Genomic DNA, 12,161 nt, shown 5'->3' on the forward strand with positions numbered 1-12,161 from the left:
GGACCGTGGGATGCCATGTCATGTGGGGTCTTACTCAACTAGGTTTCAGAGGGGAAGTAGACACAGAGGGGTGTGTGCAGAGCTAATGAAAGTCTCCCACTTGATATCCTTTCAGACACTAAGCTGAGTGGACTGGAAACTGTCCCACTGCAGCCACGCACTACCTCAAAAACAAAGTTGGATGACCACTTCATATCCGCGGAAGAATGCCTGAGACTCTTCCCCAAGAAGCAGAAGGAGCTGTTCTCGGTAACATGTGATCCTCTACATCATAGCTTTTCTAAGGCTCCAACCCTGCTCCCCACCCCACAGCTCACACATGTGTGAATTCTGGTATCCAGTCGGGCCCAGCAGCTCCAAGGGACACACAGAGACAGGGACTGGCCTGGGGTGGGGTGGGGAGCCTAACCTTGAGGCCCCAACCCTGCTGAAATGCCTAGTCAACACTGATGGTAGAAAAAAGGAGCCCCTCTTTTCAGGGGGCATGGCCACCCATGGGACAGTGGACTCAGGATCCTATACACACCTGTTTGCACTTATTCACTCACCAAACAAATGTTGCATGCTCACTGCATGCAGAGTCTACACTGAATGTTTGAGTACCCTGCCTGGAGTCTTCTCTTGTCCAAGACACAGACAGTGAGTAGCAACTCCTAGACACCATGGCTGGCTGCTGAGGGGGTCTTGGTTGAGTACTGTGGGACAAGAAGGCAGAGCCCTTTAAGGTGGACTACCCAGAGGAGGAAGGGGCCCCTGCTCCAACTCTGAAGCCCAAATCAAATGCTTGATCTTCAACCTGGTCACCTGGCTGGCAAGGACAGTTGTGCCAGCATGCCGGTGGCTGCATCTCTGCAGGTCCAGGCTTTTGCACCAACACCCCATTCCTTTAATGGGCAGAATGAAGCAGGCCCGCAGGAAGAGGGCATGTTACCTGTCTACACTCCATTTTCCACCGCACAGTCTGCAGCTAACTTTGCAGGGTGCTCCATCCACACATGGCTCTGCTCAGTCGCCTGCTTCACTCCGACTGCTCACTCTGGTTCCGCTCTGGCCTGGTCCCCATCTCCTTTGTACCTTCTGTTCCTTTCCTGGGCAGCCCCTCCTCTCCTTTGGGACAGCTTTGGCCACCTCATCTTCCTGTTCCCCGTAGGCCCTCACATGAGCCCCATGGATCTGCTGGCCCTCAGGGCACCGAGCCTGCATGCCATCGTAAGAGGCTTGATCCAGGATCCCCATCATTCCTTCACCACAGTACCCCAAGTGGCTGCCACCTGCTTGCCACACAAGGTGATCAATTGGTGACTAAGTGAGGCTTTACGTCACGTGCCAGGTGGTGAACACATGTGCTTGTTTTCATCTCCACCCACCCTATTGAGTGGATGCTGAGGGCACTGATGGTCAGAGATGGAGAGAAACTTACCCCAAGCTCAACCAACACCTACTGAATGCCATAGCCAGGAACTGGCGTACCTCTGTTCAGGTGCCAGGCCTGTGTGCTGATACTTGGGGTTGTCATGCTGGGGAGGGGTCATGCAGAGATGAGGAGTGACTGAAGTTTGTAAAGTTGGGAGGATTGATTATAGGGAACCGGGACCCCCCTTGTGCCTGTAGCACCGCAGTGAAGGCTGGTGGGACCCTGGTCTCACCCTCGGCTGCTGTGCTGTGTGTCACATTGGAGTGCTGTTACTTGCCTCCTGCCTTTCCTCCCCAGCACTGTGAGAGGGACATATGTCAAGGGCTGTGCTTTGGCTGCACCCAGAGGAGAGTTAGCACCTGACGGGTACCCAGAGCATACTCTTAGCCTCGTTTATCCAACTAGCTTTATCACATTTGACTGCGGGGCATTGCTCTGGGAGCTGGGACTCGAGCCGGACAGATGGGGAGCACAGGTCTTGTGCTCATGAGTCAACCTGCAGGCAGAGGCAAGAAGCGAGACAGAAACAGACTTCGCAGGCACTGTGACTGTGGAGGCAGGGCTCACCAACATGGCCCGAGGCAGCCTTGGGTGTCAGAGAGCAGCAGGGGGATGTGGGAAGGGATGAGGTTCATAAGTTGGGCTCTCTATAAGGGAGACACCGAGCACAGGGGATGGACAGCATGAATGGCTAGGGTTCAGGGATAGGCTGGTGTAGATGAGAAAGTAGCCAAAATTCTGTCAGATTCCTGGGGGTTCAGGGCTGTAGGTGGGATTGAGGCAGTTAGGTGTGAAGGGTAGGTTCCAGGTTCAGGGAGTAAGTGGAGTGTAACACATTCTTGAGACATGAAAGAGAGGACTTTATTATTAAGAATAAGCTACCATCTACAGAGGCGAGAGGCCTGTGAGGGTTGAGCAAGAGGTTTGCCTTTGGCCTTGTTCAGTCTGGATATCTGAGCATCTTGAGTATGGGAAACTCAGAGCCAAACTTAGAGGGAACCAGCGGACAGATGAGTCTGCAGCCCCACTAAGTACCCCACCACCACCAGAGCCTCTTCTCCTCTGGATGGCAGTGACTCTAAGGCAGAGCCAGAGTCATCTAAACAGTCCCCAAAGTGTTCAGCACAGTGACTGCACATAGTAATGTTTGGTGACTGAATCAGTGAACAAACTCAGCTAGAACTTTCCACCAAATCCCAGATCCTCTAATTAGACACTAACATGGAACAAGCCAACTCAGTGTTCTGAACAACTCCTACTGGGGAGCTGTAGAGTGAGGGGAATAGGGTGGTGCCTCTAAGACCCCAGACAGGTTCCTGAGTGAGAGCTGTGTGAGGGACCCACAGACACAAGGGTACTAAAACCATGCCAACAGCATTGCAGAGGTACAAGGCACATTGTGGCCACAGTGCAGGTGTTGGTCCAGAAAGAGGCTTGTACTTGCTTTCTGACTTTAGGCAACAGACCCAGTGACGAACAGCATTCTAGGACACTCACTAAACACGCCAAGTGACCTCTGAAATGTGGCACATTCTTTAGCCATTTTACAGAGGAAGAAATGAAGGGTGGCAAGGGAAGATGTCTTGCCCCAAGTCACACTGTTAGTAAAAAGGTGTGACAAGTAGTCTGCTATGGGGTATACCAGCAGTTAAGTCACAAGTCCCCAGTGACCCTTGGACCTGTTTCTTCATATGCAAAATCCATGGGAATCATGGAGCCTCCAGGCAGCACCATGGACAGAGCAGTGGGCCTGTGCCCCACCTTCCAGACAGAGCCCTGGTGCACGTGGCTCCTGGGTGTGAAACCTGGCATAGGATTTGCAGATCTGGAAAGAGAAGTGGCCAGACATTCCAAACACCTCAGGAAGCAGGGAGAGCCTTAAATGCTCTAGGAAGCCCCACCTACTTTCCTCAGTCCACATACAGGTACAGGACATGCAGCTGTCCCAAGCTGGCCACGTTCTCCAACTCCTCCAAGTTGCCCACTCCCGGGAGAGGCATCCAAGGCCAGGAAGCCAGGAGCAGTGGGGTCCCCAGGAGCCACCGTGGGAACCCGTGTCTTTGCAGGGGGGTGGCTTTGAGTGGTGAGTAGGTATGGAAGGGAAGTGCGTTGACGTGTGCGTTTTGTTTCTAGGACCCCTACTCTGCCTTCTTTAAAATAGACACTGACAGGGATGGCATAATCAACATGCATGATCTTCACAGATTGCTCCAGCAGCTACAGCTCAACATGAAGGACAGCGAGTTTGAGCGCTTCCTCTGCCTCCTGGGCTTGAGACTTAGTGTCACTCTAAACTTCCGAGAGTTTCAGAACCTCTGTGAGAACAGACCCTGGAAAGCAGACGAGGCACCTCAAAGGCAAATTAGGTAAGAAGGTGGTGTGCTCAGAGCCGTCGGTGCGTGCCAGCCTCTCCACTTGGAAGGCCAGCAACCGTTCTGCTGCAGCCACAGTGGGACACAAAAATGACCCTGGAGCCATCTTTTTCCCCCCGAGTTTAAGAACACACACACACGCACGCACGCACGCACGCATGCACGCACGCACGCACACACGCACATGCGCATGCACACACACACCGCACAGTAGGTGGAACAATTCAGAGAAGATATGCAAGTTTCTACCATGGGTTGTGGCTTCATAGCTCACTGCTTATCGTTCCAGGCTTTTTCTCATCAATGTAAGTGCATACACGTACTTATTTGTCCATTTCTCTGCCTTGAGTTAGATGTGTACTTTCTACTCAGCCTTTCAAGGCTGAAACATCAGCAACCCCTGGACACACTCTGTCATCCGAGACCACTGCAGGGCAGCTGAGGGCTTCACAGGAACAAGGCTCAAGTGCCCCTGGTCAAGTAAACGCATGAACTGACACATAAATGGATGCCCCATCTCCTCCTCAGCTCCAGATGTCCATCCAGGCCAAATGTGAAAGTTTAGGGATGCACAGAGCCATCCATGACAGTTTCTCAGGAGATGCAGGGACCTCCTTCCAGCCTGTCCTGGACAGTGGTGCCTACATCCCTGCCTGACCCACAAGGCTTCACTCTGTCCAGAAGGAGAGTCTTGGTGCCCACTCAGGCTTCCCTGTCTGAGTGAGTGTGGCTACTGTCTAAGGGATACCTGTCATAGAAGCATCCAATGACATCTGTAGAAATCTGACGTCAAACAGAGTAGCTGGTCTGTCCTTGACAATTACTGCATCATTCTTTTTAAAGCACGTGTGTGTTCATGTCTATGCACATACGGGCGTGGGTATGTATGCATGTGTGCACATGTGTGTGGAGGTCAGAGATCAGCCTCAGAGGTCAACCTCAGAAGATGCTGGTGGAGGCATGGCCGCACAGTGGGACATGGCGGGGAGGAGTCAGGGGGCCCACGCATTCCCCCTTCCCAGCAGCTAGGTAGATTTCCATGCTGTGGGATGAAGGAATCAGTTTTCCTTCTAGAGAGATCCTCCAGCAGCCCCAGAGTAGAGGATGGATCAGGGAGCAGAGGCTGGATCCTAGTGGCACAGGACCAGGAGTCTGGGAGAGACAGATCTGAGACCAGAAGCAAGACATGGCTTTAGACAGTGCTGTCCTGGACAGACCCAGTGCTGTGCCTCAGGAGACCCCATGGGCCCAGTCAGGAGGCATTCCTGTCTAGTCTTAGGGGGGAGGGACCTGGGTCTCAGAGAAGAGTTGGTGATATGTTCCTCAGACACCAAGGAGAGGTGGAGGGCAGGGAGGAGCACTGGTGTCTCCACAAAGTCACCTGTTTGTAGAACCCCCCCGTCCCTTGGTTGGGACCCCTGTGCTGCAGGCCTCTCCTGTCCCTTTGAGAGTCTGTTGCTGTGTGAAAGAGAGGATGGCCTCTTGTTTGCTTCATAGCATCAAACACTGTCTCTCCCTTTGTGGATACCCACTGCGATGGCTTGGCCCAGGGACCTATCTCCCACTCACCTGTTAGCACAGCCACCCTGGCCATCTCGCCGCTCACCGCCACACAAGTGTACGTACTGTCATGGGTCCTTGTCACAAAGATAGACTGTACAGAGTCTTATCATGGAACGCTGTGCAGCCAAGTCTTTCCCGCTGGGTGACCAACACAGAGAGCTGCCAGGTCTCCATGTGTCCTCAAAGATGCCATTCACTGTGTGTGTCCTTCCGCTCCTGTGAGCTGTGCCTCCCGTGGGGCTGTCCTACCTCTGACTCTCATGGCGATGGCGTTGAAGCCCCTTCCTATCTCACGTCTCATCCCCAGGCATCTTGAGAACTGTGCGTAAACTCTAACCCCACCCTCCAGAGGGGTGGAAGAGAGTTCTTAAAGGCACAGTGGAACCCTGGGCTCTGCAGTGAGGAACTAGAAGGACAAGTTCATGGGGTTCCTGTCAGCACCCCCTCCTGCCGGGGAGATTCAGTCAGCTTTCTCCTTATTACGGTCTTTTCTTTCTTCTTACAATATCTGTTTCTGTGTATGTGTGTGCACAGGCACGCTTCATGTATGTAGGTACTACATGTGTATGGGTTCCCATGGAGGACAGGAGAGTGTTGGGTCCTCTGAAGCGGGAATTACAGGCAGTTGTAAGCTGCCTGATATGGGTGCTGGGAATCCCCCTTCCCTCCCTCCTTCCTCTCCCATCTCTGTTTCTTTACTTAGAACTTCTGGAAGGCTTGCCCTTCTCCCCTGGGCAAGCCTTTGGGCTGCCGCAGCCACCGTTGGCTCTCATGGTTTCAGCGCTGTGCTCACTGGTGCATCTTTTACCTTCATAGTTTTTGAGATTTTTTCTTGTTTTTTGGTTAATAATAGAATGTTGAGTCGTATCCTGGGCATCTGCAGTATTGCACTATGATACCCTGGGCCTTTTAGAATCCTCTGTGGTGTGCGGACTGGCCGGCTGGCCTGCCTCAGTAGGCAGTTGACACTTAGTCTCTTTAGCCTGAGGGTCCTGCCCTTTCTCCTGGGACTCCCGGATCCATCCAGCTATACAAGCCATGACAGTCCTCCTTCGGGGACACTGTGGTTCACCCCAGGCCCAGGCCCAGCGGCAGCAGCAGCTCCCAGAGCCACTGCTGGGCCACCAGCGAACATCGGAGACAGATCTGGACTTGTGACACAGATGTGGGGCCTTCTCCCAGCTCACTCCCATCTCTGACTCCACCCACTCTCCTGCCCAGGGACTAACTGTACTAGAAAATCTTAGGGTTGAGCCTGGTGGTGGTCATATAGTTGTGCCTCTCTTAGGTCTGACTTTAGGGTAACATGAGGAAAGAGGGGGAGACAGAGGAAGGCGACAAGGATTGCATCTAGGACTCTCAAGGCCCGGGGGCTCCCTGAGCCTTCCCCCTGCTTGTGAGCTGTTCCCTGACCCCCTGCTTAAGCCTTCCCTCCATTTCTGGAGACACTCGTCTCTGAGGTAACCTGATTACTTTTGTCTGGCATTTGTATTAAGTCATAGTGTCTGTTCCTCGAGGATGTAGACTGGTAGTCATGCACTGCGGGTGCTGGGCCTGTAAGTGTTTGCTATGGCTGACCAGAGGAAGGCTAGTCTGACAACTGTCAGAACCTGAGGGGTCAAGGAATAAGAAAGGAATGAGGCATTGCTGATGGAGGCCCAGAGCCTAGAAAAGAAGCAGGGTTGTGTACAGGCTGTGTGGGTGTGTGATGTGGTTGAGGGAGCCTGTGCACCAGAGTCCTGGAGCACCTCTAGGGAGGTCCAGGAAAGTCCTCTGTGAACAGGTAGGATTAAGAGTCTAAAGGGAACAGCAGCAACTGTCCCTAAGCAATCTGTGCCCATAATGGTCGACATGTTTATGTCTTCCTGTGCTACCACGATCTATAAACGGTCTCAAGTTCACAAGCTGCCTCAGTTTTACCAAGTAATTCCTCATTTCATTTGATTCCTGTGGCCGTTGATGATGCAAGATCTTGTCATCCATTTGATTTCCGTGTGGGTTTTGGTTTTCTTTTCTTGAGACAGGGTCTTATGGTATAGTCCAAGCTGGCCTGAGAGCTCCCGCAATGTTCCTATCTTCACTCCTGAGAGCAGAGACGTACACCACCATGCCCATCTTATCTTCCAGTCCTGGTGACTCTCAGGCCCCATTCATCTATAGGTACAGGCTGCAAAGTGTCTTCAAAAGGGCTAGAGTTCAGAGAGCTGTCCTGGAGGCCAGGATCCCGTGCGGATGCAGGGGAAGTGATTGTAGGGCACAGATCATGCTGCTATAGCCTCCACCACAGGGCTGTCCAGGGTACAAAGTTGCCAAGTGAGGGTCAGCATGGCAGGTTGTCCTGATTGACAGTTTAAAGTGAGCCATGTATCTCCACATGAGAACCTGTACCTGAGCTGGAGCCCAGGAACAGAGGCAGGGTCCACCCCCTGACAGCTTTCCAGGTGGCTGGTCCCTGTGCCCGCCCCGTCTCATCTTAAGACACTCCTTCTTTCATAGGCCCAGGTGAGGGGCTACATCTGGCCGGACGGATAAGCTCATGCGCCTGGCATTTCTGACAGGATCCCACCTATTCGCAGGTGCTGTTATTTATTGGCACAGATAAATTATTTACCAGTTTGTGGCTCCTGCTGTGCTGGCAGATGGCGGTTGTTTACTTGTGTAAACAAGATGCAGCCTCGCTGCGTCTCCATGCTGAAAGTAACTGGGGTCAGAATGCCGCTTTAAAGAGTGGAGACACAGAGGGCGGGGCTACCAAAAGCTGCCACCCTGCACGGCAGGCAGCGCAGGGTCACCCAGGGAGGCTTCTCAGCGCCTCACCGGGCTTCCATCCTTCCAAGCCAGTGGAGAAAACATCAGAGGATCCTGCCAGCCTTCCCAGGTCCCCCGCGGGGGCCACAGTCACAGAGGCTGGGGTGGCAGAGCAGCGGATCCTTTCCCACCCTTGAAGTTCCGTGGTTCTGAGAAGTCCAGTAGGCAGTTGGAGAGACATGGCGAAGAAACATGGGTGAGGCCAGACGCTCATGGCATGGCTCTGTGGGTAGAGGGGGTGTAGTCAGGGATACCAGAAGCATTAAGTAGGAAGGGCAAGAAGGGGCCAGAGCAGGAGGCAGATAGGGCCCGGGGCAAGGCACGGATGCTGGAGGCAGCCGCTGACCAGGCCAGTGACCTCAGTCGTCCACAGTTTCCTGATCTGCTTGGTAGGCAGAACAGCCTAGGCATCCCCCCTCCCTCTTCAGCTACAGCCACCACTGTGCCTCACAGAGGCCTGTCCAGGGCCAGCAGCACAAGATCTTTTTAAGGTCTCTTAAGTGTCCCTCATCTGTAAGTAAATATAAGCGTAACCCTGGAAAATGAGCTGTGGTGGGCATGGGGATGTCTCAGCTATTAGGAGCACACCCTGCTCTTGTGGGGGGGGGGGCCAAGTTTAGTTCCCATGTCAGGCAGCTCACAACCACCTGCAGCCCAGCTCCTCCGAGTATACACAGTATACTCATGTGTACTTACTGCCCCGCCCCCCGTGTATACACATCATATTTAGAAATAATAAACACAAGTCTTGAAAAGGAAAAGTATCTGGGGCTGGGAGAAGGGACCTCCATGCTTTCTACTTGCACCTCCGCGGACTGGGGTCTGTTCTTCTACTTAGACTTGCAAAATCAGAACCAAAGCTTACTAATTGTTTCCTACCTAAGACACTTAATGTCATTTTATACTTATATTCTGCTTTCCCAAACCCCCAGAGAGGAAACAGGCCCTGTGGGCTTTGTGTACTGGGGGAAAAAATGATTTCTCTTAAATCTGAAAATAAAGTTTCTGAAGACCCCCTGTCATGCAGCTGGGAGAAATAATGTGTTGTAAGAACTGTTAGTCTAGATGTGAAATCACAGACTTTCATGGCATCTTTGAAGCACTGAGAGTGGAGGTGGGGGCCGTTGGGAAGATCCTAAGCCCATCACTTCTAAACACAGTTGTTGATTCTTCTTTTAAGGTATAAACAGAAAGTTGCAGATTCCGAGCTAGCCTGTGAGCAGGCTCATCAGTACCTTATCGTCAAAGCCAAAACCAGATGGGCAGACCTATCCAAGGTAAGGAAGGGGAAGGGAGCCAGAGGAGTGCATAGAAGGGGAGATGGTGCCAGGTGCCCACCCTGTTGGTTCCTGCCATTCTTCAAATACTCCCCAACACTCTGAATGGTCTTGGCTTTGTCTCTAACCAAAACACCATCAGTGACTGCGATTATGATGATGTTATTTAGATATTTCTATTACTGTTTGTAATAGAGATGGTATAACTATAGAGACCTAGAACATTCTGTGTCTACTTTTAACAACGAAGGAAAGTGAACTCAAAGGTAGAGTTAATTAACAGTTATCAAAGATGCTTAAAGATACAATAAAGGGCTGGTGAGATGTCTCAGCAGGTAGAGGAACCTGCTGCCAAGTCGGGAAGACCCGAGTTCAATCCCCAGAACCCACATTGTGGAAGGGGAGAACTGACTCTTCCAAGTTGTCCTTTGACCTCCACACTGTGGAGTGTGTACCTGTGCACAAGGATGTAGAGGAAAGAAGTCGCTCGTGGCATGTGCCTGTCGTTCTAGCGTTCTCGAGGCCCGGGTAGTGAGGTCACTGCGAGTTCATGGGCAGACTGAGGCTACAAGGGAGGTCTGTGTCTCAGAGGAACCGAGAGCTCCCACTTGTCATCCCAGCTCTGGGAAGTTGGAGGTAGGAGGATCAGGAATTCAAGGTCAGCTCCAGCTGCAGAGTGAGTTTGAAACCAACCTGAGATGCATGAGCTACTGCAAAGATGGAGAGGAGAGAGAGAGATTACATTTTTATGGTTTTCAAATGTTTAATTTGTTTTGTTAATCTAAGAGAGCGTATCTTTCAAGAATGAATCATTTTAATTTCATGCCCCCGAAGAGCACCAGCCTGAAAACATCACCTAGATGTTTCATAAAAACCTGTATGTTGACAAAGACAACAAACAGCCCCAGAGACACACCACTAGATCCTTCCCAAGTAAACTCTTACCTGCAGGGCCACTGGTGGGAGGAAAGTGTGGAACTCGGGAGTGCGTGGAGAAGTTCCTGGTGTTAGCTCTGGCTTGGGGAGGATTTAAAGTTTAAGGGGAAAATCGGAGAACGAGCCACCAGTAATTTCACGCAACAGCCAACGGGCATCTTTTTTGTTGTTGTTTGGTTGTTTTTTTTTTTTTTTTTTTTTTTTTTGAGACAGAGTTTCTCTATGTAGTTTTGGTGCCTTTCCTGTAGACCAGGCTGGCCTCGAACTCACAAAGATCCGCCTGGCTCTGCCTCCCAAGTGCTGGGATTAAAGGCGTGCACCACCACCGCCTGGCAGCCAACAGGCATCTTAAGAGCTGTTTTATCCCATCTTGACAAGGTGACAGGAAGCGCGTTTCCAAGGCATGTGACCCCCATGAGCAAGCTCACAAGTTGTGGTGTCATGGATATCCAGTATGACAATGAGAGTAACAGCTGAACCACGGGACAACAGGACAGAATGGGCAGAGTGGGTTCTTCCCGACTCTAGGATGTGGGGTCACCAAGGACACAGTGACCTCACTCTAGAAAGGAGGGTCACAATTGCATGCTGGAGTGTCTTCCCTCTGTCTTCAAGGGTGACCTTTCCATGTCTGATTGGGTCATTTACCCTTTTGTGGCTCCTGCCTAATGCAGATTTCTGCTGGATTCCCTAGTCTGGTCTACTTCTCCTCCACACTGTGTCCTCAGAGAGTGGGCTGTGGCCCAGTGAGGCAGGCGACACCCTCCTTTCTCTCCCTCCTCCTCATTGCCAGCCCCCCTCCAAGGTGACAGGCCTGCCTCCTTCCTCTCTCCCTCCTCCTCACTCTTGTCCCCTCTCCAAGATGACAGGCCCACCTCCTCTCCTCTCCCTCCTCACTACTCTGACCAAGAGTTACCCATTTCCACCTGTTGTGGCTGATCCGCTCTTCGTGGGCAGCTCCTGGGTCCTCATGACCAGGTACAGTTGCCAGCTGTGGGGCTTTTATAGCCGTCTCTTGTCTAGTTAAGCGAGCTCCCTCCTGATCCTAGTTTGCTGAGGGTTATTGTCATCAGTGAGGGTCAGGTTTTATCATGTGCTTCTGCAGCTGTTGAGGTGACCAAGTGACTGTTTCCCCTTCTGTCCATATGATGGATCACGTTGGAGGATTTTCAAGCATTGAACCCGCCTTGTATGATGCTAGCCAGGGCATCCAGTTTCTACCCACAGTTGGTGCAGTTTGCTGGTACACGCTTGCCCCCAGGAGTGATGGATCTGAAGTTGACTTGTCCCGTGCTGTCTAAACGCTGGCCTCACAGTGTGAGGGAGGAAGGGTTCTTCTGCCTCCCTGGCCCCTTGGGCTTTCTGCCCTGACAAACTGCACCTGTGTGTCTCCAGCCCCCGGGCCTCACTCCTCTTCCACATCTGACAGCCGGTGGTGGTTGTTTGCTCAGGTGTTCACACGCTGTTGGGATAGTGCAATGCCTTCCAAGATTCCTGCATGCCAGGCCTATGCTAGAACCCTTTGCTGTTAGCTTGGTTATGTTTACACTGTGACTCTTCTGGGGTGGGGGTATGTAGAAGGCAAATATGTAATTTAAAGAGAATTAAAGGAGTCACCATGCAGCCATCATCTGGATGGAGGAAAATAATTTTATCTTAGGCCTGCAGACAGCACACTTGTGCAGAGACCAGACAGAACATATTTTGGGTGTTGAGTCTCGCCTGCAGCACCCTGCCCTCACATGGGAGCTTCCCGTTCCAGCAGGAGTGGGATTATCTCCTTCAGTTTCA

General features: G+C 52.0%; 1 protein-coding gene across 2 annotated transcripts in view; it reads left to right on the plus strand.

Annotated features, from left to right (window-relative positions):
- The window catches only part of Efcab6 (EF-hand calcium binding domain 6), a 188,341-nt gene that overhangs the window by 125,023 nt on the left and 51,157 nt on the right, over nucleotides 1–12,161 (plus strand). Inside the window, exons 19-21 of one of the 2 annotated variants that reach the window (XM_059248006.1) lie at nucleotides 116–249; nucleotides 3,548–3,780; nucleotides 9,338–9,434. In XM_059248006.1, the coding sequence (XP_059103989.1) occupies nucleotides 116–249; nucleotides 3,548–3,780; nucleotides 9,338–9,434 (464 nt within the window). Of the gene's footprint in view, nucleotides 1–115; nucleotides 250–3,547; nucleotides 3,781–8,235; nucleotides 8,354–9,337; nucleotides 9,435–12,161 lie in introns of those variants that run through there. The other variant, XM_059248008.1, reaches the window with a different exon arrangement.

Source organism: Peromyscus eremicus, chromosome 20, assembly GCF_949786415.1.
Source record: "Peromyscus eremicus chromosome 20, PerEre_H2_v1, whole genome shotgun sequence".
Taxonomy (NCBI): domain Eukaryota; kingdom Metazoa; phylum Chordata; class Mammalia; order Rodentia; family Cricetidae; genus Peromyscus; species Peromyscus eremicus.